Source organism: Hippoglossus stenolepis, chromosome 9 (genome assembly GCF_022539355.2).
Source record: "Hippoglossus stenolepis isolate QCI-W04-F060 chromosome 9, HSTE1.2, whole genome shotgun sequence".
NCBI lineage: Eukaryota > Metazoa > Chordata > Actinopteri > Pleuronectiformes > Pleuronectidae > Hippoglossus > Hippoglossus stenolepis.
The window spans coordinates 3,120,175-3,147,733 of NC_061491.1; the positions used below are offsets into that span (position 1 = coordinate 3,120,175).

At 39.9% G+C, this 27,559-nt stretch overlaps 4 protein-coding genes and 1 long non-coding RNA gene across 8 annotated transcripts in view; 2 read left to right on the plus strand and 3 right to left on the minus strand.

Annotated features, from left to right (window-relative positions):
• pnpla7b (patatin-like phospholipase domain containing 7b) overlaps positions 1-2,637 on the minus strand; it is a 35,045-nt gene extending 32,408 nt beyond the window's left edge. For both annotated transcript variants that reach the window (XM_035165219.1, XM_035165218.1), the window contains exons 1-2: positions 2,516-2,637; positions 1,260-1,303 (exon numbers count right to left, since the gene is read on the minus strand). In XM_035165219.1, coding sequence (XP_035021110.1) covers positions 1,260-1,303; positions 2,516-2,606 — 135 coding nt within the window. In that variant the 5' untranslated portion in view covers positions 2,607-2,637. The remainder of the gene's footprint in view (positions 1-1,259; positions 1,304-2,515) is intronic.
• A 1,932-nt stretch (positions 2,638-4,569) lies between these two features.
• mrpl41 (mitochondrial ribosomal protein L41) lies at positions 4,570-6,001 on the plus strand. The gene is made up of 2 exons (XM_035166080.2): positions 4,570-4,693; positions 5,356-6,001. Exon 2 carries the CDS (start codon positions 5,392-5,394, stop codon positions 5,797-5,799), a length of 408 nt encoding a protein of 135 aa, XP_035021971.2. The 5' UTR covers positions 4,570-4,693; positions 5,356-5,391; the 3' UTR covers positions 5,800-6,001.
• A 184-nt stretch (positions 6,002-6,185) lies between these two features.
• dph7 (diphthamide biosynthesis 7) lies at positions 6,186-11,926 on the minus strand. 3 transcript variants are annotated; one of them, XM_035166078.2, is made up of 10 exons: positions 11,825-11,926; positions 11,362-11,534; positions 10,420-10,553; positions 10,250-10,337; positions 9,901-9,995; positions 9,644-9,801; positions 8,154-8,226; positions 8,000-8,065; positions 7,740-7,912; positions 6,186-7,267 (listed from the first exon to the last, which is right to left on the minus strand). In XM_035166078.2, the coding sequence occupies exons 2-10, from the start codon at positions 11,491-11,493 to the stop codon at positions 6,834-6,836; spliced, it is 1,353 nt and encodes a 450-aa protein (XP_035021969.1). In that variant the 5' UTR covers positions 11,494-11,534; positions 11,825-11,926; the 3' UTR covers positions 6,186-6,833. The 3 variants fall into 3 exon arrangements, with proteins under 3 accessions (XP_035021969.1, XP_035021970.1, XP_035021968.1); XM_035166079.2 differs by lacking the exon at positions 11,825-11,926 and adding an exon at positions 11,796-11,814; XM_035166077.2 differs by lacking the exon at positions 11,825-11,926 and adding an exon at positions 11,690-11,708.
• On the plus strand, positions 11,281-15,489 carry LOC118115111. Its single transcript, XR_004697528.2, has 2 exons — positions 11,281-11,592; positions 14,116-15,489. It is a non-coding gene; the product is annotated as an uncharacterized LOC118115111 (long non-coding RNA).
• A 7,919-nt stretch (positions 15,490-23,408) lies between these two features.
• On the minus strand, positions 23,409-24,206 carry LOC118115443 (leucine-rich repeat-containing protein 18-like). Its single transcript, XM_035166588.1, has one exon. The coding sequence runs from the start codon at positions 24,204-24,206 to the stop codon at positions 23,427-23,429; it is 780 nt and encodes a 259-aa protein (XP_035022479.1). The 3' UTR covers positions 23,409-23,426.
• Positions 24,207-27,559: the final 3,353 nt, after the last annotated feature.

Consider the following 27,559-nt stretch of genomic DNA (forward strand, 5'->3'; position numbering starts at 1 on the left):
GAAACAACAAAGGGGGAATGACATCAACTGGACTCGGGGGTCGGCTGTGATCAAAGTGTGTAGGCAAACAGAGCAGAACAAGGATTATGTTCAGTTGAAAATTTGACAACAAAATTTAATCCATACATTTTCTTTAAAATGTCTCCAAATAAAGGCACAATAATCAGCTGAATATCATAACACATTGTAGAGTATTTGTAAAGCATTTGTCTTGTTATCCACAGAGCTATTAAAACTCAAGTGTTGTCATAACCTTGTGTGTAAGTGATTTGCCAAGGACGTGGAGCTTAACTTTTAAACAACTAATGCAGTGCCCGTTCTAAACCTGTCTGTTTGTTATGGGCTGTTCTCTTGTCCTGTGTTAATGTTCAGGAGCTACTTTAGAATTATTCTTTGTCATTAGTGAGTCCTCCTCAAACAGTTCTACAATAAACTGTCACTTTTTATTGCTTGTGTGCAGAGCTTTTTATATACAGTCCATGGTGCAGAGTGAAGTTAAAAAAACTTTGAGTTTATCTTACCTGGTTTATCTGCAATGATGATTTTATAGTCAATGTTTTTAATAAAATAAAACTGAATTTGCTTTATTATTTATTATTGTTCTCATGTGTGGCATATGATTTTGAATGATTTACTGAACTGCTGTTGTTTTTCATATATTGCATGTTGGCAATTTCAGATGTCCGTTAAGTAACCGACCCAATCTTCAGACCCAAGTTCACAACTTTTCAAAATGAACCCCCTGTAATTCTGCTCGATATTAAGTATGATAGCAACAAAAGGTAGGTTGTGCTTTTTCAAATTGCCAAAGAGGAAATGATTCTATGAATGTTGCTGATATGACAGAGATCAGCCAGCACCTGAGACACACGTGAATGTTTGTGTCGGTCCAATATGGTGCAATAAAAAAAGAAACAAATTGTTTCTATAATCTGGGAGTGATTATTACACACAGTTTGATCCTGTTGCCGAGAACTGCTGTAGAAGAAAGCATGTTCCACTCGGTTCCCAGACTGAGGGCGTGCTGCCCCGCCCCCATTGACTGCTACAGAGTAATGGTCACCTTTTTATTCAGTTTATTAATATTGAGCGTTTTATATGTCCAAAACACACAAAATTTGACACTGCACTTCCTTGGGTCAGTAAAAATACACATGCCAAGAGTGAAGCCGATAAGATGAGTGCTTCCACATACAGACAGACAGACGTTTGAGGAATTAGTAGGTAGATGAAGGGTAATGAAGGTGTTGAGGACATACTGGGTATATGATGCAGCTCTCCTCTTCATTGTCGTCCTCCATCCCTGTTTAAAGACAATAATACAACATTTTAAAAGGCAGTCTCTAAGAGTGAAATTAAAATGTGATCAACACTTTAAAGGTCCAGTGTGTAAGTGTTAGGGGAAAGGGATCTATAGGCAGAAACTTAATATAAGTGTGTTTCATCTAAATTGTAGAAATTGTTGTTTTCTTTGTTGGGCCCTTTATATTTAAATACTTTATATTTATATTGGGAGAGGGTCCTCTCTATGGAGGCTGCCATGTTTTTTACAGTCGTCCAAACTGGACAAACTATATTTTGACAACTGAAGGCTACCACAGGTTCTCTTTAATGTTTGGAAGGGGAGGGTGAGGTGAGCGGTATTCAGCTGGAACATCACCGCTAGATGTCAATAAACTCTACACACTGAACCTTTCATATTTTAAACTAAGAACTGTAACATTTCATTTGAGATTTAGTTTTTGCAATAATTAAGAAGACCACAGGTGAAAAGCTGCTGCCATTATATATTAATAATAGCTTATGACTAGAAGCCTTGAACATTGATGTCGTGTTCTACTCCCAGGGTTCCTACACTAAAACAACACACACATGGACTTTACTCAAGCCACACTGAGTAGGGGGACGTGCAGTCAGCTGACTCTCAGGTCACAGAGGCAAAGGTCTGTGGGTGAAAGACCACCTCCCCACCCGACTGAAGCAAAAGAGGTGTTTGTAACGAGACACCCCAGTCCTCCTCCTCCTCCTCCTCCCCTGCACTTTAACACTGCTTCAGTCCAACATGGCCACAAACACACAACTCTGGAAAACGGTCCAGAGTATCAGTATCAATAATATCAGTCATTTTAACAGCGAGTCAGAAGACTTTGACCACAACAGTGGGACAGGTCCCCGCTGACATGACAACATGCAGTGTGCAGGTGAAGCAGATGAAGTCACACTTTTAATGGTGTGATATTAACCTGTAGCTGATACTTATGGAGAAAGAAGAGAGGTGAAAGTTCACGTTAAAACCAGCAGACATTAACTTTCCCATTCTTCTCTGACAGCCTGTGCCCGCGGGCTCATCCTCCTCCTGAGGTTACAACCCGCTACACTACACAAGGACGAGACACATGTGAAACACACACGCAGCAAATGCGCACTGACAGACAACACAACAAACACGAGTTAACACACTTAGCTTCAGCGAACATCTGCCAACTACACTGACCAAACAGTTTTTCACACTTACCTTTCTTTTTTCTGTCAAAGTTTTTGAGCATACATGCCTCAACAACAGTGTAAAGAGAGCAGGCTGAAACACAAACTGTATTTCCGGTCATACTTCAAACTAAAACCACAGAAATGTGCGGAGACGCCGATTTGACGCAACAGGCTGTATTTTAAGTTGATTTTCAGTGACACAAATTATATAAATATTTAAAAAGAGCAATTGTTTTGTGCGTAATTTGTTCACATCTTATTATTCAAATAAACTTAAACTACAAATACTCTAAAAAAGAAAACTAAAACAAACAGTTGTACAACAACAGGGGTTATAAACAAAGTTGTACATAAACAAATACAAAATGATACTGGTAAAATAAACAGAGAAAACATAATATTGGTAATATAGACAAATAACATGATATAGATAATATACACAGGTCATATATAATGTAGGTTAACAAAAACAGAGAACTTATAATGTGGATAATATAAACAGATAATATATAATGTATAATAACTAGGGCTGTCAAAAGTAACGCGTTAACGCGGGATGATTCATTTGTGGAATTAACGCGTTAATTTTTTTAACGCATTAACGCATGCGCAGAATGAGCCGCTCCATGTACCCATACCCGCCCCCGCTCACTCGCTCAGAGCGACACACGCAGTGAGATCAGAGCTCGTTCAAGTGAAGCAGCCGGTCAGTGACTTTGTAGAAGAACAGTGAAACACAGAGTTTCTCTGGTCTCAGCTGCTCAGTGATCAGCTGCTTCATGATCAGAGCAGAAGCTGCAGCTGGTTGGTACCGAGCTGGAGTTTCTGTGTCCTCCTCTACGGAAGCGTATTGCATTCACTTGGAAAAAAAAAAAGTTCTGTTTTTCTGAGATAATTATCTCGGAAATTCCGAGATAAGTTTTCATTAAAAAAAAAAAAAAAAGTTCTGTTTTTCTGAGATAATTATCTCGGAAATTCCGAATAACTATGAACGTGAACTAGTTCATTTTCATCTGCATGAACTGAACTTGGAACTCGTTCTTTTTAAGTGTGAACTGGCTCAAAACTGCTTCTATAGATGAGCTCAGATTCAGATTTCACATTCACGTTTAATTGTGTAAAGGTTTGGTTGTTTGATTGATTTAAAAAAGAAAAGAAAAAAAATGTATTCATCCATCCTATATTTGCAAAAAATCTTTTTAAAAAAGAGCAAAGGCTAAGATGCCCCAACTGCTTAGGATAAAGGTTCTTTGAGTTTGTTAAAAAAAAATGTTCTAACTAACATCATCCTATGTTTGCTCAGAGGGAAGCAAAGAGACAGCCACATTTAATTATGGTGTGGTATGTTTTTATTTAATTAAATTTTTCAATCTTTATAACTATCATTTGGACTTGTCATCAATAAAAAACATGTTAAATGTATATATCCGCCTTCTGTCATTTATCTTTCAGTTCCCACAACAATATACATAGAAAATGGGGATTTTTCAGGCATGTAGAAATGGGGATTAATCGTGAATCGTTAAAAATTGTAATGTTGGACAGCCCTAATAATAACAGATAGTATGTAATATGGGAAATATAAACAGAATGTGATATAGATAATATAAACATATAATATATGATATAGGTAAGATAAACCAATGTCATATGATATAAACAGATGATATATAACATAGATGATATAACAGATAATATATAATATTGATAATATAAACAGATAATATATAACAAAGCTAATAAACATATATATTGAAATTGTATCAGTGTATCAAATTTGGTGCAAAAATTGAATGTATCAGCTTTATATTTTAGGAGGTAGACAATGAACTATTAAAAAACGGCTTCATTCAAAAACACAAGAAGACGTTTTTACCACTTTACATTTATGTATGTGGAACAATGTCAGTCAGAGGTTACCATTTTCCAAATTCTCTACTTTAAACCAACAGTACATCTTAAAACTAAAGTATAAAAGTATCGTAGACATGATCCAAAGCACAGCGACAGATTCTGTTTTTTCTACATCTTATTTTGAAGGGTGATTCTCTTCCTGTCTCTGTAGCTTCACGCACGCAGTCCCTGACAGATGAAACGTAGTATCCCGGAATTTGATTGGCGGATGGCGGCGCTCCTCAGCCAATCACTGCACATTTCTTTACACTGTCACACACGATACTGACACAGGAGTGACTGTGTGCTCAAGGTGAGAGGAGATAAATGTTGCATTATTTCAACTATATGTATAAATGTGTGAGCGGTGTACAATTATAATAATTTAAACTGTATCTAATATTTCATCTTAATCCACAGCTAGCGTTTTAGCAGACGACGTAGCATCCAATAGCTTGTAAGTTAGCTAGCGAGTGAACGAGATATCAGTTTACTGCGGGCAACACAGCAGGTTTATCATGTTTTCCTCATCTGATTTCTACTCCACATCGAACAGTGTGGTAAAAACTCAATGAATTTAATTGAACAAATTCTGTTTATAAACTCAACTGGGGAAACTGCAGCTTGTATACAACAACACTGTCTAGGCCAGAGGGCATGCAACATATAGGAACCAAACAAAACACTCAACAAAATATTTGGGGGATTGACAATCTATGAAAAACCATGTATCAGCTCAAGAAGCCAAAACAAACATTTGGAAGTAACTTGAACGCATCATAGTTGAAGACGGTGATTCCATTGGACTTATTTAATGCTTGCTATATATTGTATGTTTTTTATTCATTTGCATTTACATGATTATAAGTAACTGTTCCTTGTGAGAAACAAGATGACACCTTATGCTGGTGGAGAATCCCAGCTCCCCTCTCGTACTTGATATTTTCTTCATTCAATTTCATGCCTTCTCTGCAGGTTTTCTCTACTCTTTGAGGAGGAAACTGTGGCACCATGGGTGTGTTATCTACTCTGATGAGGGGTCTGGTGAGAGGAGCGGACAGGATGTCTGAGTTCACCAGCAAGCGAGGATCAAGGACTCATAATAAAGGCAGGGGCGCAAGGCCCACTGGACTGAATCTCTCTAGCAGAAAGTTTCTGGCCATAAGAGCCATGATTCCTGAGTTTGTGGTGCCCAACCTGGAGGGATTCAAGCTAAAGCCCTACGTCTCGTATCGCTCACCCAGAGGAATTGAGCCTCCCCTCACAGCACAGAGTGTGTTTGCTGAGGTGGTGGCCCCTCAGATCCAGAAAGACTTTGAAGACGGCACCTTCAGCAAAGAGCAGCTAGAGAAATATGGATTTGAGCCCACACAAGAAGGGAAGCTCTTCAAGCTCTATCCCAAGAACTATGTGCATTAAAGATACTTGTTGTAATGTATTCACAAGTGAAGGCACAGGTTTCTGATCAACTGGACATAAAGCTGCAGATCCACACGTGACACTTTGAGGAGACACATCACAACTAAGGCTGACCTTTTGGTTCAGAAAACCAGTTTCCTTCATGTCGTTGATTTTTCTGTTACTTAAGTGACCAAACAGAATAAACTTGAGATCAATGTGACAGAATTGTTCATTCATTATTGCATTATTATCAGCCGAACAGTTCGAGCTAATCAGCATTTACAAGTGGGTTGTGGGTTTGCAAATGAGCATGATTATTCAGAGCGTTTTTTTTGTTTGTTTCTCTGAACTTCTTAATTAAAAAAAAAGTTCACTAGTGACAAAGTTGAGATATACACAATGAATGCAGAAGTTGTCATTTATTTGTCAGAAAGTGCAATGAATGTAAACAGCGGTAAAAAGTGACCTCTTCACATTTTAATCTACAACTGTGATGTTTCCAAAATCATCAAATGGCAAAAATCACCTCAGATTTCAGGGCAGCAGCACAGACGCTGACTTAACAGATGCAAAGAGGGTTTTCTAGAGGAGGTTCACTACTCAGTCTTGATATCATCCTTCATCAAGCTGGTCGGGGATAAAAATCAAATCAAGCACATTAAACCTGGTCAAAATGCCAATAACAATTAAATCAAAGATACAAGGGGCCTGGAGAGGCAGAGGATCACAGAGATAATTTCCCTTTGAGACTCAACAGCCATCAGAAACATTCACACATGCTGCATGGTTCCCTGTATGTTAAATTCATGCTGGTCGTCAAACAAGGTGTTTCAGAGGAAAAAATGTCTAACAAAATGAGAATGAGTTACGGGTGAATGGTTATATTGTAATAAACAGTATAAGGACTGTACATAATCTGTTTAAATACAAGTTTATAAAAATCAATGTAATTATGAAAATATAGGGTTTTGTTACTTAAACATTTTGCGATAAGGTATTGCAGAGGGAAAGGAACTTGATAACAGTATGTCATAGCTGGGCTTTGGTTCATTTTATAATTTGATAGAAGATGTTTGCTGCTCAGATTCCTTATGAGCCTCATCTATCGTCCAGTCCCAGCGCCACACATGCATCATATGGTCATAGAATGAGCAGCTTGCGAGTAGACAGGACAGTGAGGGGGCATCACCATCAGGGTTGAGGGCAGGGCCTGCTGTAGGGGTGGAGGATGGTGCTTCAATGCCCTCTGGGATGTATCGTCCGGCATCATCCTCCAGGGACGTATCAAAGCTGGCAGTGGGAGATTCGTACTGAATCCTTAGGTGTCCCCCTCCTCTGGTCTCTATGAGGCTTTCCTTTGGTTCTCCAGGGGGAGGGGAGCAGGGAGCAGGCTGCTCCAGGGACAGTCGGGACCAGTCAGCTCCGTACGCAAGTGAGTTGTGGAGGATGTAGGAGGCGACGACAGGACAGGCTCCTCCACTGGCCTCTGGACAGTGACAGGAGAACAACATGGTTACAGTGAAACTCTGTGCTCAAACAGCAACTGTTTGAGCACCAACACCCAGTATTTGGACAGTTACATGTTTTGTTCTTCAGGTCCTTTTTGCATGAACAAACAAACACAAAAGGCAAAAAGTCATAAAATAATTTTCTTTCTTGTGAACTACCTTCAAAAATGTTGTGACATTAAATGTCAATAATAATAACAAATGTTATCTGATGCATACAGTATGAAGGGTTGCCCGGATCAATTCGAAGCGAAGGTTTAACTCGAGACAATGCAAGCAGCTAGAAATCAAATCTTTTTTGTTGAAGTAGTCAAAGTAATGGTGGATTAATGGATAAAGTTCCTACAGCCATTGGAAGAAACTACATTTCCACGCTTGTATGTTGACTTTCAAAGTTCACATTTGATACCAGAGCGAGTTTTTCCTTCTTCATCTCTCATTCATGCTCACCTAGGGCCTGCTGGCAGTGAAGGATTTGAAAGTCGTTGTGCATGCAGGCTGCCAGCAGCAGGTCCTGATGGGTCGGATGCCACTTCAGCCTCCACACTCCACCACCCATGGCACTCTCACTGAGAGGCTGCTGCATGTTCCTGCCATCCCACAGCAGAACCTGCTCATCATAGCTGCAGGAAGAGAAGCCAATACCAAGACTTACAAACACATTGAAATCACAATTGACACATAACAATTTACGTCACTGGAATATTTACCTGCCTGTAGCCAGGATGTGTTCCCGATGTGGATTGCTATGAATACTGCACACACCCATTGAATGCCTTTCAGAGAACAAGACAAAAGTGTCACTATGCTTCTATAGTTCTATGCCTCTAAATGGACAGTCCGGATTCATGCATCAGTACTCACCTTTTACTGGTAAATGTGGGGCAGGAGGGACCCACCCTGAGATCCCAACCCTTAAGTTTGCAGTCATCACCACCTGGTGAGGAAAGACATAGAATGTTTACATGCAGGGATTAAAAACTTGTGCTCAAAAACTAGTTATGGTTGATGACGAAACTGGTGGTATGTTGCTCTCACGCATATACTGTATGTAGACACTGATATGAAACTTATATTACATTACATTTCATTTAGCTGACGCTTTTATCCAAAGCGGCTTACAATAAGTGCATTCAACCATGAGGGTACAAACCCAGAACAACAAGAATCAAGAAAGTACAATTTTCTTCAAGAAAGCCAACTACAAAATGCTATAGGTAAGTGCTACTGAAAACTTTTTTTGCTTTTATAAATACTTGAAAGGGAGTGATAATTTTTGTTAAAAACAGTTTGTTTAGCAGTTAATGTAAAAGCTTTTATTATCTGCATATAAATTGGACAATGTGTTGTAGAAAGAGTAGTAAAGCAAATATCCCTTGTCAGGTCTTGCCATCTGAGTGGGTCCCCTGCTGCACCATACATTTATATATATATATATATATATATATATATATATATAAAATAACATTTCAGAAAAACACAACACCATTAATAAAATATTAATTTTTCCTTTTCTTTACTTGTGTCAATAAAGCATAGAGGAACAAATAATAGATGTATTTAGGTCATGCGCTGAGTATTTCCTTTAACTGAGATTACCAATCTGCTGATCCCAGATTTGCTTTGTTAAGGTAGCATCACTCAACTAAGTTTACATCCCAGCAAAAGTGGAGGAGGCAAAACATCCCTGATTTCTATGTCTAACTTTTTTCTTCTTCTGTGGGATTATCAAACATTTCAGGAACCTGAAACTAAACTCAGGCTACAAAGAGCTGTGTTTGTGAAACCGTGTTGAGATCAGTAAGTACTATAAATCCACTGAGTGACACTGAGCTTACAGATAGCGAGAATATGTTTGTTTTTATCCACAAGTTTAAGACAATAAAATAACATCATACACAATATGCTCTTGTATGACATACTATAGTTGTTACATTAACTTCTTCAATTGATAAGTACCTATAAAGGTACATAAGCCATTTTCAGACATGAACTCAGAAGGATGTCTGCACAATTGGGTCCAGACTGTTTTCTGAGTTTGCCTTTCACACGTGAACAACACAGCAGGAGATACTCCACTCAGACGCATTCACAACAGAAATCTGAGAATCCAGCTGTGCTCTCATATCAGCTCGCTCAGACAAAGTTCTTACTAGGGCGCTGGCCAGAGGAACTCCACAGAGTGTCAAGAGACTATCATGCAGACATTTGCATTCTGACATACGGCCCTGTCGGAATAAAAATGAATATCCATGTTCATATATGAGATAAAATATGACCATTTCGATAGGCTTACGGCCAAAAAAAGAAAGAGGTACGGAAGGTGACAGACCACCGTTTTAAATGGGCGTTACCAGAGTAAACCAGCTGTGTATTCCAGTATGAGAAGGCTGAGATCCAGGCCTCAAAGTTGTGGGCCTTCCACTGCGAAAGAGATGTCAGAGCACCCTCAGCCAGAGAGAGCACGCTAACACAGCCTGCGGAGTCACTGCACACTACCCGCACATCACTGCTGCTGACACAAACAGGGGACACATCAAAATCAGAACTTGACACAATCACACTGACTTATTTACAAAATATGATACTGCTCATTGGAAAACTATCTCACCTGTCCATTCTTCCAGTGGACCAATCTAATGACAGAGCCAGGCGCTCTGCGCCCACCTCCAGACTTCTCAGAGTTTGCAGACTGCGGCTGCCATCCTACTGGATACACACGTTCATAAGTGCAGAACACAAAAACAGCCACAACAAGTCTAACTGACAGTTGGATTTACTGTGGTAGGACAGGCTGCTTTCAAACAACATAATACATTTTTGTTCTGAGATGTGGATTATTATTGATCATGTGTGCTGTCAAAAACCATATATGCTGACTTTGTAAACAAACATCAGTTAAATGCAGAATGATATAAGACTTCAGTGACTGTGATTACTCTGATGTCATAATTTCTCACCTGACTGTCAGACAGTGTGTACAGCTGCAGCTCCCCTGTTGCCGCTGCTGCTCCCAGGACTGCCTTTCCTGACACTGGCACATGGCACCTAAGAATATGGAAAACAATCAATAAGAAGGAAGCAAAACAGTGAAAGACAACAGTCACATTGGTCAAGCCTGATTTCTTACCACTTCAGATCTAAAATAGCAGCAGTGTCAAAGCGCTGCAGCTCGGTGAGAGGAGGACCCACTGATTCCTCTCGCCGAAAGTCAAAAAGGTACAATCGACCAGTCCGTCTCGGCGTGGCGTCCTCTACTCCTACCTACAGGAAAAATGCATCATGCATCAGGCTACAGCAGGACACGAACAGGAGCTTCAATGAGTGTAACGCTATTGTGTACCTGCTACTGCTGCATGAAATAAATCACAAAAAGCAGACTTAAAATTACTCAGTATTTTTTGTTTGCAATGAACATCACATTTCACTATACAGGCTTCATATGGTGAACATTACAAAACAACTAAAATTCGAACATTTAATTGAATTACAGGGTTCTTTGATGAGTCAACCAAAGTTCAGTCCGCAAGACATAGGGCATTTACATGTTTCGACACATTTAATCTTAAAAAAAACTAACTAATAAGAAATTTTGTTTAGTAGGTTAGGATTCCTTGAGTTGATGTGGAGAATAGAGCTTGACTATACCCATATTACGGAGTTAAATACATTTGGAATGTGAAAAAGTCAATGATTACACATGTCATTTTCAAACCCTTACGAGAAAGAAATGTATCTGAGGCTTGAGGTTTTACAGGTAAATACTATTATAAATAACTATAAACAAAAAAACACATACAATCAAATACACAGAACAAATAAACATTATACAGATAATACATATCTTTGCTGCATTGTCTATACTGTACTAAATGTAATTTCGTAAACATAAACTGATATTGATATGTCTGTGTATTTTTATCTGATGTACTTACTGACATCAAAGGCAAACAAATGTTTACTTTAAATTATATGGAAACGAACTAAATTAGTGTTGACAGGCATGAGTTTGTGTCCATATGACAGGTGAAGGATGTACAACACAGTTGGGCCTGATCTTGTTTAAACTCACCCCTTTGTGTAGCTGATAAGTCCCGCAGACCAGGATGTTGTGGCACGGGGACACAGGACACCACTCCACCGTGTCAGCGCTCAGCTCCGTGTCAAACACTTGCAGACTGCGGGTCCTCGACTTCCAGGCCATGGCCGCCTGCTCTGCATAACATCCCTGTGCTGGTGCACTCACTGAAAGCAGCAACAACACGTCTCAGCTGCAGAACCAACAGTGAACTCAGATACATCTGTAAGTAGCACGTTAATACTGGAGCAACATCACCTAGCTACCTTGGCTAACTGAGTTAACTGTTTGGTAGCTAGCTAGCAGGCTATTATTAACTCACTGCGGTTTCACGCAGCGCAAACTGTCATGTGCGGACATTTAAGAGAGTGAACAGATACTCGGTGATTAATGGAGTCAAATGAACCTTTCATCAATGGTGAACATACATGCAACTCATCAGTGTCAACAAACTCACATGTCGGTCTGCCCGGTGCACTAGTTCCTGGCTGGAGAGTAGTGACGACAAGTCACATGACCAAGCAGCGCCCACGTCATGAGTGAACGGGTATTTTTTCCAAATTTGACAACGCAAGAGGGAACAAGTAAACAAAAGAGGTCAGCTTGAACATGGACTGTGGTAGAGCAAATAAGTTTAATAAGGACATATGTACATTTATTGTTATTCTGATCAATGTTACCCCCTTTTGGAGGTCCAGTGTGTGGAGGTCTGTAAACATACATGCGTCTCAAAGTATTTGCTCCTTACCTTTTTTGTGTGTTATATATTTGACAACATTGATGTATTGTCTATACCAGCTATGTAAATAACAAGCTACCAGTAAAAATAGCATGTTGTCAACTCCTTAAAGGGCCCATATTTTACACTTTTCTGGGATTTGAGGTATTGGTCCCCCTAAGAGGATATATCAGTGGTTTAAAGTCGCAAAAAACTGCTGCAATGTGTATTTCCATGTCCTCTCTTCTGCCTCTCTCTGGAGCTGCAGACAGAACAGGCTGTTTTCACCTGCCTCTTGAGCCCCTCCTCTGATTGGCTGACTGCACTTTGAGTGACACGCGACCAGGCCTATCACTGGTCTCATTCTGGCGCATTTACGATCTCTCTGGTAAACACAGCTGAAAGTCACGTTGTTATGTTTGGATACCGCTATAGAAGACCAGCCATATATTTACAGTAGGTTTCAACAGGATGTTTCTGAACGGTAAGTTACACCGTCCTCATGTTTGTTCAAGTTTTAGGACAGTCGGCCAATGTATGAGTAACGTCCCGAGTCACAGTACAGAGTTTCACAACGGAGTTTCAATACAGATTAACGTCTACATTACGTTCAGAGGCTGGACTGGTACCGGCTTGGTGGGGCTGAGAGACGAGTGCGATCCCGAATGACATCATACGGGGGAGGAAGTACGAAACGAGACGTTTAGATAACATATTTCTTAGAATTGAATGAGTGAAAAAGTCCGCAGAGTGACTGTTTTCATACTTTGAGGGTACCTACTGACCCCCTTCAAGTAATTACGGATAGTAAAAGCCCAGAAAATCTATTTTACACAATATGGGCCCTTCAACTAGTTATTCTACCTCAATGACCAAAAGATGGCTCTCTCCTACATCTAATCTGAACCATTTGTGAGCAAAATATGACACAGCAAATAATCAATTCACACAAAATATCTCCCCACTGTAATGATGGCAGTTAAAACCTGAGCAATGCTAGATATTTGACAATTCAAAGAAGCCTTTTCAAGTGCATTAGAAGAGACCAACAATTGCAACACTCGGATGATACACATCTAGAAACAAATCTGAGTATATACATCGGCTTCTCTATTCCTTATCTCACACAGATATTTATTATGGACAAGGCATCTACCTTTGGACCAGATGATTCAACATGGCCTGGTTCCTCTGCTTTGCAGACGACAACCAGTTATACTTGTCAATAAAACCAGAGTAGTGTTATCAATTAACTAAACCTCATGCATGTTTTCAGGACATAAAAACCTTGATGACCTGCAATTTTCTCCTATTAAACTCAGATAACACAGGTTCTAATACTCTGCCCTAAACACCTCAGGGATGCATTACCTAATGACATAGCTACTCTAGATGGCATTGCCCTTGCTTTCAGTGAAACCATCAAGAATGTGGGAGTTATCATTGATCCCGATTTTTCCTTTGATACTTATTTAAAACTCATTTCAAGGATTGCATTCTTTCACTTGCGTAACCTTTAAAAAATCAGGCATGTCCTTTCTCAAAAAGATGCAGAAAAATTGTCAGTGCCTTTATTACATCCAGACGTGGTTATTGTAATTCCTTATTATCAGGCTCTACCAGTAAGTCTTTAAAGACTCTGCAGCTTATCCAAAATGCTGCAGCACGTGTCTTGACAAGAACCAGGAAAAGAGATCACATCTCTACTGTATTAGCTTCACTACAGTGGCTTCATGTTAAATTAAGAATATAATTAAAAATTCTCCTCCTCACCTATAAGGTCCTTAATAATATGGCACCATTGTACCTTAAAGAGCTCATAGTACCATATCACTCCACTAGAGCACTGCACTCCCAGAATTCAGGCTTACTTGTTGTCCCTAAAGTCTCTAAAAGTAGGAGCCAGAGCCTTCAGCTATCAAGCTCCTCTCCTGTGAAATCATCTCCTGTTTCAGTCAGGAGGCAGACACCCTCTCTACGTTTAAGAGTCGGCTTAACTTCTTCCCTTCCTTGTGCTTTATCGTTTGCAGATACAGGATCGCTGCTGTGGCCACATCATGGATCGTGATGGTGGATTGTAGACTGTGATCGTGGACCATAGATTATGACGGTGGATGGCGAATCAGAGATCGTGATGGTGGATCGTGATCGAGGTGGCAGCTGATTGTGATGGTGGATCTGGATCATGGATAGTGGTGATGGATCATGATGTTGGATTATGGATTGTGTCAAAGTCAACATTATATTCGATTCTGCCATATGTACAGGACATAGCCGGGATTGAAATGCTGTTTCTCTCTGATCCCCAGTGTAAACATATAAGTAGACAGAACATATAAATATGCAAAAACAGAACTTATAAGTACGCAAATTAATAAGTAGACAGTATGACATCACGATTGTTATGGTGGTGATGGATCATGGTGGTGAATCAGGATGGTGGATTGCCAATCGCGGTGGTGGATCATCATTGTAATGGCGGAAACTCTTTGTTTTTTCAGATTTACGGATAATCTGATAATCAGATAGACGGTTCAGTAAGATTTCATATGATACTTTGTCCTTTTTCGACCTTCTCTCAGCTTGCTGACATACACGTCTGAGAGTATGGATAGAGTCGTTTAACCATGGCTCCGAAGGTGCTGTAGTGCGTTTCATCCTCAAAGGAGCAACAGAGTCCAAAGTGCTTGTGCAGGTTAAGTTAAAAACAGTAATAAGCTCATCAGCATTGAGAACATCACATCTATCCGAGTTATATAGCACAAACTCTTTAAAAAAAGCTGAGAATTGCAACAGAGTTTAACAGTTAATTACACAATGGCAGCATGCAGGAGGAGAAGACTTGACCACAGAGCAAGGGATTTTAATAATGAAACAGGCAGATGATCTGGTAAAGATGTATCACAGAATTCATTTTCATGAACACATAGGCCATAAGAAAGCACCAGGTCTAATGTGTGGCCCTCTTCATGTGTGTGGCCAGAAAAGCTGAAATGTACTGTTCTCTCAATCTGTTTGGGAACAAAGTTAACTATCTTTGAGAGCTTTATTGTAAATTAGATGTTAAAAACTGTAGTAATACCCTCGACTGCTTCAGGTTTGAGAGGGTACTATGGTTGATGAGGCCTGTAATCAGATTTAGGTGTGATCACAACTGGTTGCATGCCTTTAATTAAACCAACATCATGTTTACCTTGGGCTCACAATGTCTAAGGGACTTCCTGTAAAGCTGGAATGTTTGTGATGTCACATGTTTCATTCAAATGTGCAGATGTGTGCTGCTTGTCTGGTACCAGTTGAACAGCTCTGAGTGTGTCAGCATTGCATGTGTATTTTTGTCTGTACACCTTAAGTTCAGAATTTAAGTGAATCAATGTACCTTATTAAATCTCTGCTTCAACAAATTTCTTGACCCATGGTCCTAAATCTTGCCATCTGTCATGTCGGTGTTTTGCAAGAGGAACATGTGGGTATGATCCAGGAACATCAAACAGAGAATCAGATCAACACCTGTTTGAACAAGGAAATTATGATATTGTGTTAGCAAGTGATTTAATATCATGTAGTAAAAAGACTGATACAGCACATCTATGCTTACTCCAGAACATACAATTCAAAGTCAATCTTTTTTCAAAATCTGCATCGCTTCCTTCATGTGTGCGTGCATTGCAGTGTAGGTCATCAGGTTTCATGTGGGAGGTTTCTGTGTTGAGTGTGAGTGTGTGTGCTTTATTAACAAGTTCAGAATTTACAGAAGTTATAGCTGATGTGCAGAGTTTCCATTCATACACATAAACCGGCGGCTAATGGCTGTATTTCACAAATATGTGATTATCAAGTCCATTTATTCCAGTTACTTTTAACCCCTTAGGTGTCGGAATGAGACAGATTCCCAACATGCACATCCCTCCCCATAATATTTAGTGGGCAGCATTCTGAAAGCGAGAATGAATGTTTAAATTTGCCTGTGACTTCATCTGTGTATGATAAAGGAATGGTAAAATTCTTTGAATTTGTAGCTCCCGAGACTACAAGGAATGTGACAGGTTTGCCATGTACAAGAAGTGTGTGTGTTGGCATATTTTGATTGGCTGCAGATGAATAATGCATGTATGTGCCTATAGATGGTGTGTTTTCTAACTTTTGTCTATTCTCTAATGTTGCTATTGCTTCCGTTATCAGTGTGTGTCTGTATGTATGTGTGTGATGCTTTCAACAGTTTGTTGTGTAGGTTGTCTCTCATCATGCATCAGTATGGTCTAATGCGTTGGCTCCTCCCCCTCCTGAGCATCCACTAGAAGTCAGTCACTGCTCTGGCTGTTGGCCTTTGGCCCAATGCCCTTTCTCACCACAAGTGAAACAGACATTTGGCAGGCGATGTCCTCCCAGGCCACCTCTGCCTCTGCCACTTCCTCTTCCTAGCCCTCTCTGTCCTTGAAACATTGTCTATGTAGATGTGTAATTCTTTGTCTTTCTTTAAAACTTTCTTCTTCGAGGACCAAACATACATCTAATACATTAAAGCATGACCCGTGACCTTCCAGGGGTTGGAGGACGTTGAAAGTTTGTCCAGGTCTTGATGTTTTAGCATCGGATCACAATAAGGTAGTTGGGGTAATGTGCATGTGCTTGGGCTTGGGTCTGTACTTGACCTTGGTCGATTCCCGGTTGTTGCCTTCGCGGACGACTTGGTGGAGCACAGTCAAGGTCGGACTCCTGCATTTTAACACACTGAGATACAGATGTGATTTTTTTCTGTCCCTGCCTGTGTTTTTCTGTCCCTTTTTTGTGGTTCATCTAACCATAAACTGAATGCTTTCCATTCTGCATTAAACTTAAGGTTGCCTTTCTTTCCCTTTGTCTCTTTTTCTTTCTCCTCTAACTTCTACTTTAGTTGAGTTAATTGCCTTATACTAAAACTTCCGATCGATGTAAATCCACATTCTGTAATCCAACAACAGATTTGTCACCATAATTTGTGCTCATGTATAAGATGTTTGGACTTCTGACAACATCTTCGTCCTGTTGATGTTGTGATGACCCCCCCTGCTTCTATTCTGTTTGTCTTGGTTGTGCGCTTTCCCTTTCAGGAAGTGGCAGCAGAGGGGAGAATGAGGTTCACCTGGGCGGCTGGTCTCGAGCCTATTTAACTGGCTGGCTCAGTCTCTCTCTCAGCTCCTACATGTGGTCTTGGGTTTTGTGTTCCACTCATCCATGCACTTCAGTACATTACTGAATTTTACTGACTTATTAGCATCTTGGTTTCTTTTTGTAAATAGTTTGCTTTAATAAACCCTCACTTGTTTGATTTACCACCATTGGTGTGTTCTCCCTCCTATTGTATGTCTTAACCGTGAGCTAGTTCGTGACAATGTTCACTGGCACTTGCACCCACAGTGAAAACAAAATGAAATGAAAAGAAAAAAATGTATGGAAGAATTAGGTCTTCAATGAATCTCCACAGGACTTCTATTCAGTTTACCAGAAAGTAATTAATTTTAGTATTCCCCCAAAAATATGACCTATTGTAGTTAAAAGTAGACATTTTTTGTGAGCTCTTTCTCTCTCGTCTTTCTTCGGAGATCAGAGGACGTGTATTTTTTGTTTCTTTGCACACACAACTCAGCGCATTACCTTCACTTCATTTAACCTAGCAAGGTTAATTTCTAAACTTTGATTAAGGTAACCTCTATAAGGTTACCCTCCATGTTTTCTATTTAAACCTTGGTTAAAAGACTAAATTAAGAGTACACCCAATTGTAGCGCAACACAACCTCTTACTCCTGATATTAATTATTCCAAAGAATAATCAACAAAATTAAGACCCTTTTTTTTGTAGTAATACGATTTTCAGATTCTCCCAAATAAATCCTGTCAATCGCAGTGGCGTGTGAGTCTGCCCCGGATCTCAGGTCCTCTGTCTCAACCAGTAGTTTTGTGGGGAGGATGTGGCTGAAGAATTTTATTCAGGACGTGCACATGACCTGCGAAGCCAGAGTCCAGAAAGCCTCACTCGAGCGATCCCACTTCTGACAACAAGTTTGTGGTTATGTGTCTCCACAGGACTTATATTCAGTTTACTAGCAACAAATTAATTTTAGCATTCCCAAAATAATATGAACTTTTGTAGTAAAAATAACATAATGAGGATTTGCTAAAACCATAAAGTTATGAAAGGGTTAAAATTCATCACATGTTGAAAGATGGTTAAAATGCTAAAATGGTGATGTATGGAGTAACTGTGTGTGTGGCAGCCTCTGCTCACAATAATATGAATTGATATATATAATCACCCTACGGTTGGAGTTTATTCGTATCTGTGTGACTGACATATTTTGAGCTCCCTTCTGGGTTTGGATGGGGCCGAAGACCCACCTGGAAACCATAGAGAGGGCCTGCCAGGAGCTACAGGCTACAAACAGTGTTCTCCGCTGGAAGGTGAACGATTTAGAGGGCCATTCCAGACAGTTGAATTTGAAGTTTGTGGGAGTCGCAGAAGGTGCGGAGAAGTGACATCCTAAGGCCTTTGTGTCTGAACTGATCATAAAACTTTTCGGCCAGACTGCATTCTCCAGGGTGGTCGAAGTGGACAGAGCCCATCGTATTCCGAAACCCCGTCAGAGGGAGAACGACCACGGACAATTATTGCAAAAATACACCACGACCAGGACAGGGAGCTGATATTGCGATTAAGTCAGGAGACATCACCCTTGTATTAGGATTGTGCTAGGGTGCACATCGTTTCCGGATTATACATCAGAGGTGATCAATCAGCGACAAGCCTTTGGTAAAGTCATCAAGACACTTCGCGCGGCTAATGTGAAAACTACTCTCCGCTTCCCTGCCAAGCTGCGCGTTGAGCATAATGGAAAGACTACAACGTTTACTTCAGCGGAGGATGCAGAGCATTTTGCCAATGCTTTACCCTCCAGCTGGTGCTACAAACTCATGTGCTGGTAAATCGAACAAAAGTGAGCTGCAAGATGGACTAATCGGTTGGTATCTGTAATAGTCTGAGATACTGTTTTGTTTACTTGTTATTCATTTGTATTTGATAGGGTGATTAAATACAAGTCTTTCATTTTAAAACTGAGCAAAAGAAGGCTTAAATATTGGTTACCACATTGGTTTTGAACGTGGGTGAATTCATATTGCTGCCTTGCTGTTTCCCTAAGAAGATGGGCCAACCTGTTTGGCCTAAAGGTGGGTTAGGGTGGGAATGGGGTATGTTTTATGTGCCAGACTGGGGAAGGTTTCAAATATTATTTAAATGTGAAAAGCCTACTGTTTGTGTTATATTTGGTGGCATTTATGTATATAATGGCAGGAAGGCTTAGAAATATGCCTACTTCTGACACCATTTTCACAAGAAACGCATATTAAACGTTCTGATCAAAGTAGACTCAGGTCAAATTGGTTTTCAAAGGTTTATCATCTACATTTTCCTCCAAGGCTGGGGGGGGTCGCTATTTGGTTTCAGAAATCTGTTCCATTTCAATTATCTCACCTAAATACCGACCCTAATGGTAGATATGTGATCGTCTCAGGAAGCATCAATAATATTCCTATCACTTGTCTTAATATTTATGGTCCTAATATTGATGACCCTGACTTTTTTCTGAAGGTTTTCAATTTATTATCTGATCTGAATTCTACTAACTTAATTATAGGCGGTGACTATAATTGTTACCTAGATCCCTATCTCGATCGCCTTTCTACACACCCTGCGCCCTCTATCAATTCAGTGGGCACTGTGAATAATTTGATTAAATCCTTTAACTTAGTAGATATATGGAGAATACAGCACCCAACTGATAAAGAATATTCATTTTTCTCACATGTGCATAAAACATATACCCACCTTGATTATTTTATTATCGACTCTAAGCTGATCTCAAATGTATTACAAATAAGATATCAGGGAATCTTAATCTCCGATCACAGTCCTCTTGCCATGTCCTTTTATTGATGCAAGACGGTAATTTTAACGATTATCTAAAGGCAGCCATGAATGATTTTTTTGTTAACCAACAATAATGGGGCCGTCTCAGATTCTATTTTATGGGAATCTTTTAAGGCTGTGGTAAGAGGAAAAATTATCTCACATGAAGCTTCGAAAAGAAGGAAAGGCATAAACGCCTTGCAGAAATAGAGGTGCTGCTCTCTGTAGCAGAGAAGGCATACTATTCTCCTCGGCCCATAAAAGATCTATATTACATTAGAAATTGAAGAGTGAATATAACATTATTTTGAGTGACCAAGTTAATAAGCAAATACTTAAGCTGAGACAAAACCAATTTGAATTGAATGATAAGCCAGGTACATTTTTGGCCAGGCAGTTGCGGGGTTCACAGGCAAGTAGGTCCATTCTTAAACTCAAGTCTTCCACTGGTGAAACTTTAACTAATCCACGTGATATAAATTAATACTTTAGAGAGCTATATTCAAAGTTATACACCTCTAGCTGTAATGCATCTGATGAAGATATCGAGAAATTCCTAGATTCTGTTGAATAACCTAAAATAAGTGACTCTGCTAAACTTGATCTAGATACAAATCTTACTGTTTGTGAAATTAAATAGGCAATAAAATAATTTCCAAGCGGTAAGGCTGCAGGTCCAGATGGGTTCGGTGCAGAAATTTTAAGGTCCTACAGTGACTTCATTGCCCCCCTGCTATTTAGAATGATTAAACATTAAATAGCCAATGAGATATTTCCACAATCTTTTTATGAGGCAAATATTTGTCTAATACTTAAGAAAGGGAGGGACGATTCAGATCCGCTGGCATATAGACCCCTCAGTCTATTAAATTATGATCAGAAATTGGTAGCAAAAATGCTGGCCACTAGGCTGGGCAGGCATATATCCTCATTAATACATCCTGATCAAACAGGCTTTGTATCGGGCAGATTCTCTTTTCTTAATACCCGAAGATTATTATTATGTAGTTATCTCGTTAGATGCAGAAAGGGTGTTTGATCAAATTGAAAGGAGATATATGCACGCCACATTGAGACATTATGGATTTGGTGAATTTTTTCTATCACTCATCAAGAAGCTTTATGCTTGTCCTACATCTGCCATTCTCACTAATGGGAACAGGTCATTACCTTTTAACCTGAAGCGTGGGACAAGGCAGGGCTGCTGTGCCAGTCCTCTGCTGTTTAACTTAGCACTCGAGCCTCTGGCCATTAGTATAAGGCGGCATACTGATATTGGGGAAATTAATTAATTCTATCGGACCCCCCATTATCCCTTCCTCCACTCCTCTCGCTAATTAAATGTTAAGGTGGTTGCAATTGGAATCGAACGCTGCAAGAAACAGCTCTCTGTCAGCTCTTCTGTTTTCTACTAAGGATTATTCAATGCATCTATTGAAGGACAATTTTGTAATAAACAATTCACTTAAAATTTAAAAAAAGATTAAAACAGTGAAACATTTCCGTTACATTCTCCTATTTGTTTTAACCATAATTTTATTCCATCTAGATCTGATCAGGCGTTTATTTAATGGAAGGATAAAGAACTGACTACTATTGCAGACTTGTACATAAATAATCATTTTGCATCCTATATGGAGCTGAAAGAAACCTTCTCCCTACCTCAAGCTCACTTTTTCCGTTACTTACAAGTTAGACATTTTGTTAAAAATAATATAAAAAACTTTGAAAACCCAGCAAAGGAACATCCTTTTTATGTTTTAATGAAACAACATCCTAATTCTAAACATCTTGTTTAAAAATTTGTGACACTATTTTCTAATGAGTCTGTTGTATCATCAGAATATATAAAATCTGCCTGGGAGGCAAATCTAGGTGTAGAGTTGACCGACAAGATGTGGAGAGAGGGGATGGAGAGGAACTATATGGGCTCAATTAATGCCAGGTTGCAGTTGATTCAATTTAAAGTAATGCACAGATTACATTATTCCAAAGAAAAAATGTATATAATGTAACCTAATGTATCTGATGTATGTGACAGATGTAAATCTGCAAATTGAACCTGACGCACTGGTTGCCCTGTTTGGCTGTTATGTAGGTTCTCTTGCACTGCCACAAACTGTACAGCAGACCCTTATGTTTGGTATGCTAGTTGCAAAGAGAATACAACTCAGCGAATGGAAAGCTACCAGTGTTCCTTGTTTCTCCAGATGGTTAATGGAACAGGTTTCAGGGATACATCATGAGAGACTTCGGAGCAACATGCATGGTTTTCATGAAAACCATGCAACCACCGAGGGCTGGGCGAAGTGTTTGAGTCCACAAAACACTTAGGAGTTTCAGGGGTAAGCAGTGTCTTAGCGAAGGCGAACTCTTCTTTACATGTAATAAAGCAACAGGAAAAAAAAAAAGTACATGCCTCCATTCTGCTCGTGTGGTGTCATTCAAGTGTCCGCAAGCCCCGACATTCATCTTCGACTCGAAACGGCATAATTTACACCTCGTTCTGTTTTCACATTTTCTGTTGTTTTATTACGTTTGAAGAAGGAGTCACCAGTTACTTACATTTTATTGGATTCGGCTGCAACATTGTTTACCCCTGAGACGCCAGAAGTGTTTTGTGGACTTAAACACCTCACCCACCCTTTCATCGTCATATTGGTGAGTAGATGAGTGAATTTTTTTATTTTTCTGTGAGCTATCCCTTTAAGCTATAATAGCGTTAAACTGTGATCTACATAGTAGTCTTGATGTGGGGTCTGAGATCGATTGCTTTGGTCTCCACTGACCTAGGGGTAACCCTGGTCTTTTCCTCATTACAGTAAAGTTCTTACTGAGGAAACAACATCACATCACTCTCGTGATTCTTTATCCACATTTTCAGATATATTGTGGATTTTGAATGGAATTAACATGTCGGTATGATTTTGTCACAAGTTTCTAGAGAATGTTCTTGCATTTTGAGAATGTTAGAGCTGAGTTTTTTGCTGACACTGAGATTAAGCTATTTTGTACTTGATAGTATCGGAGACAGTGAGAAATATCTCAGGTAATACTTTGAATACTGTTTTAGTGTAAATAAGGTATGCACTCTGTGGATCTCTTCTTATGTAATTGTTTATTTTGTACAAATTCATTTCAGTAAGGTTCTTACTGAGGAAATAACACTCACATCACTCTAGTGATTCTTTATCTCCATTTTCAGGATGTAACACAATCACCTCTTTTTTATTTCATCTACTCAAATGGAAAGTAGTAAAAAATTGTTGTGTGACATATAGTGAAATATTATGGACACATAATTGTAAATTTTGTGGCCACCTAAAATGACACCTGTTCCATTTGTTCAGATTGTTAATTCCAACAGCTCTTTGGGTTCTTTATTGTCTCTTGCTCCACCTATCTGATTCTCCACACATCCTGATTGAGTGCAGCTACTGAGTTTGGCACCATCAGTCCTGCATAAGTCCTTATCCTTTTCTCCTCAATCATATTACTTACTTCTCCTCCTGTAAGCCTTTCCCTTTGTTCTTTGCATCTTTTAAAGCATGGCCTACACAGGCTCTTCTCACATACCAGGTACATTTCCTCCTCTGGTTTAGATTTCTTCTGTAGCAGCTCCTCACCATCCTCCTGAACATACGATAGAGGATTTCGTTTCATGTTTAATTTGGTGAGGTTTTTTAGGACATGCAGAAAGTCTGGTAGGTTGATGAAGAGGTTATCAAACAGGCAAAACTCTTGGAGACTGTCCAGAGCCAACATAGTGGGAGGTAGGTTGTCCAGCTTGTTCATCCCCAGATTGAGACACTTCAGACTGATAAGAGAACCCAGAGTGGAGGGTAAACCTGCCGAGGTTAGGAAATTGTTAGAGAGGTTGAGGTGGCTAAGCACCACCAGGTTACCGATTGACTCTGGCACAGACTCCAGTTTGTTGCTGTGCAAATCAAGCCATCTAAGTGATGAGAAATTCCCAAAGCTGTCTGGGAGTTTCCTAATCAGGTTGCGGCTGAGGTCCAACTCATCGAAATTGGTGAGCTTGAGGAGACACTTTGGGAAGATGGTTATACCCATGTTGCTAAGGGTCAATCTGCGATGTCCATCTGGTGTCATCCGTATCGCCTTTTTGGCTATCTTGAGGGTGACCTTAAACCCTTTAGCTTCCTTTCCTTTGGGCATGATACATATTTTGTCTTAGATTTTCTAATTTGAAATGAATCAAGTGATCTTGCCAACAGCTTTAGTTCATATTAACTGTCCATTCAGCTTGAAGGCTCTCGCCCCTGGTAATCCTATTTCACAAAATGTGGCTGAGTTGAATGGAAAAATCAGGAATTCAGCATTTGCGTTGTGGTGCAAACCTGAAAAATAAAGTTTGTCTTTTGAGAGTTTTATTAACTTCCACTCTGAGAAACAATGCAGCAAAAGAGACTGAATCACAGGGTGTCGATCTTAGGCAAGATCAAAGAACATTCAATCTCTATGAAGGAGAGAATCAAAGCTGTGAGTTATCCTTTGATAAGAAGTTGCAGCCTGGTATGATTTTGCAGCCTGAGCAATCATGTTCATGGTTAAATTCCTTACTTGCACAATGTAATGTGATGTACTTCCATTTTTCGCACTGCCCGTCTGTTCAATTCCTGTTGACGCCAGACTGTTACTCTCGCGTCCAACTTGATCTCCACACAGTGTTTTCTCTTTCTTCAACCTTTTTATCAGTCTCACAGTTAGCTTTTTAAATATCGTAAATAATATCTACTATACATATTTTGTATATGGAGTACATTGTTAGCATTTTTGATTGTGTTTTGTGATAGGCTCTAGTACTTTGAAGAAGTCGACAGCAGCACAGAGGACATTATGTGGTACTGACCCAAATACATTCGCAAGATCAAGGAAGATGATATGTAGATCTCGCTTCTCACACTTGGCTGATAGGATTTGGTGCCAGATCATGCTAGTGTGTTCTAAACGTTCCAGAGAACCCTGGAATTCTAGCTTTTTGGACCAATGTATCCACCAGCTTGTTTTTTACCAGATGGCTTATCAGCCTTTGGGCTATGATGCTAAAGATCAGCTGAAATTGGCTGATGTAATTAACAGTCAAAATGTCAAGTAAATTTCAATCACTATATTTCAAAGCTAAAATTATAATGGACATGTTGTCAACTCCTAACTAATTATTCTGCCTCAACGACCAAACGATGAATCTCTACCTCTACTGGTCATGTCCTCAATCCCAGATTGAGGACATATTCCCAGCAAGCTAGTAAAAATGTGTGTCTATGCTGTCTTGAGTTACTTCATACACATGCTGAAAAAAACAAGACCAACATTTGACTAAGAACAAAACAATCTGAGTACACTCAGAGTACACTGAGTACCTGACCCTTTGTGGTTGAAACTAGCATCTCATTGTTCGCAACTTGGGTGGGATACTGGCAATAATAGTGAGTGAACAAACACACTGGTGCAGTTAGAACTCAGTTCATGCTGGATATTTCATTAAGTGAGTAATATTTCTGCCATCTTCTATAATTCAGAGAAGCTTTTGTAAATGATTGCATTGCATCTCTTACAAACAACTGACCAGTATGGGGCTTGAACCCATGACCTTGGCGTTATTAGCACCATGCTCTGACCATCTGAGCTAACCGGCCATGTAAATAGTCAGCGACTTCGTGAAAACAAACATCGCTGAGAGGCTGAGGTAGGGCCTACTAAATTGAATGACGCGCTGATCCAAAAATCACTGCAATCCGTAAAAATGTGTTTAAACTTTTATTAAAGAAAAAAGAATGTCTACCTGATTGTCCATGCACAAACTCGTAGATTAAATCGATCAAACGCAAAATAGCAGGTTGCATAACGAAGTTTAGCGGTCAACATAAAGTACAGTGCCCCCGGTCACCCTCTTTCCTTCCTACACAGGTAAAAAGGTGCTTAAATCAACTATGACAGGTCTGGTCCCTGTAGGAGTTGAGCATTAAGAGAGATTCCTTGGAAGCTTGCCCCACAGTCAAAAACAACCATGGTCTTCCTTTTAGTGGGATGGTAAACACTGTGGTGCGGGATGTCGTGCGATGTGGTGCGGGATGTACCAGACCTTGCCATCAGTTCATTCCAATTCCTCCTCTGGCACCCTTTAAGCATAACCTTTGACACAAAGGTCATTCATCAAAGGCACTGTAGTCTGCATGCAATGATGGATCCTTCCAAAGTCTCCTCTTCAGGTGCAAAGCACGCTGTTCGACAAATGTCCTGTTATTTGGCATATTGAGTTCCTTGTTTCTCAATGGCAGTCGGATTTGATAATGTCCATTGTGGCAGTTGACCATGCCATGGGGCTCTCACCACAGCATCCAGAGACAAACATTCGGGTTTTAGCATCGTTTATTAAGTCCAGACACACACTTGAACAAACATAAATAAACTTAAAGCGACTAGCTTTACAGCTCAGTCCTTCCTGGTCTCTTAGTGAGTCTGCCAGTGTCCTGTGTGTCTGAGTTCCTGAGTGTTCTACCACCCTGAGGCAGCTCAGACGCTGCCTTTTAAGCATGAGGATCAATCAGCTAACAGCTCTCACCTGTGCTGATTGATCCTCTGTGGGCCAGGTGAAGGTGCTATCTCAGCCCCCTCACCTCCACTCACATTTATTAACATTGCTGAGTTTGTCACCAGATCCATGAACTTATTATCTTTTCTTGACATTCCAGGTTGCTCATCCATAACGCTTTCAGAAAAATCTGGCTTAAACTGCTGCTGCCAAAGCTCATCCAAATTAACAACTGATACTCTGTTCACTGATAATTCTGGCAACACGCAATCCATTGCATTTCCACTTTCTCCTTTCAGTGGTCCATTTACAGTCCAGCCCAGCATTGTCCTGATTGCATAGGGTCCACCATTAAAACTGCGAATGACTTGCAATGGTTCCAAGGCCATGGGAACATTCTTCACTATTAGTAGCTCAATTTCTGATTCATCTCTGGCAGATAAACATGTTTCAAATGAGGCCATCTTTGCAGATTCTTTTCTCTTGTAATATTCTCCCTGTGGACCGGCATGCATTCCTTGGTAAATGTTTTGGGCAGTTAACAAGAAATGATTACATTTTAAGCCAGCCACCTCCAACCCAGACACAATATGGCTGCTCACAACTTTCTCTTGGCCCATGGCCCCAGTGAGGCCAAGCTTGTGCATCAAAGCTTCTGTACAAAATACTGCTGTGCTTCCTTGGTCCAAGAAGGCATAGGTGGTAAGGATCTTGCTGCCCTTCTTTGACTTAACTTGTACAGGAACAATAGGAAGTTTACAGTTATGATCACTAGCCCCAGTAAGACCAGTCAAGACTAGGGTGCTGTCCAATATTAACTCAGATTTCCTTTCTGATTGGTCAGAGTCGTTTCTCTTTTCTTTTGAAGGAATGTGAAGTATATTTGGATGTTGGAGACCACATTTTGCACTGGAAGTCCGTTTTCTGCATTCTTTACTGATGTGTCCAATACACAAACAGCCAAAACCGACACCCT

Excerpts from the sequence above, each read along its gene's own strand:
- mrpl41 (XM_035166080.2), top strand. The coding sequence starts at position 5,392 with ATGGGTGTGTTATCTACTCTGATGAGGGGTCTGGTGAGAGGAGCGGAC.
- dph7 (XM_035166077.2), bottom strand. Across the intron at positions 9,802-9,900 it reads TCCACTGGAAGAATGGACAG|CAGTGATGTGCGGGTAGTGT; the intron begins GTGAGATAGTTT and ends TTGTGTCAGCAG. Across the intron at positions 8,066-8,153 it reads CCCACATTTACCAGTAAAAG|GCATTCAATGGGTGTGTGCA; the intron begins GTGAGTACTGAT and ends GTTCTCTGAAAG.
- LOC118115443 (XM_035166588.1), bottom strand. The coding sequence starts at position 24,206 with ATGCCCAAAGGAAAGGAAGCTAAAGGGTTTAAGGTCACCCTCAAGATA.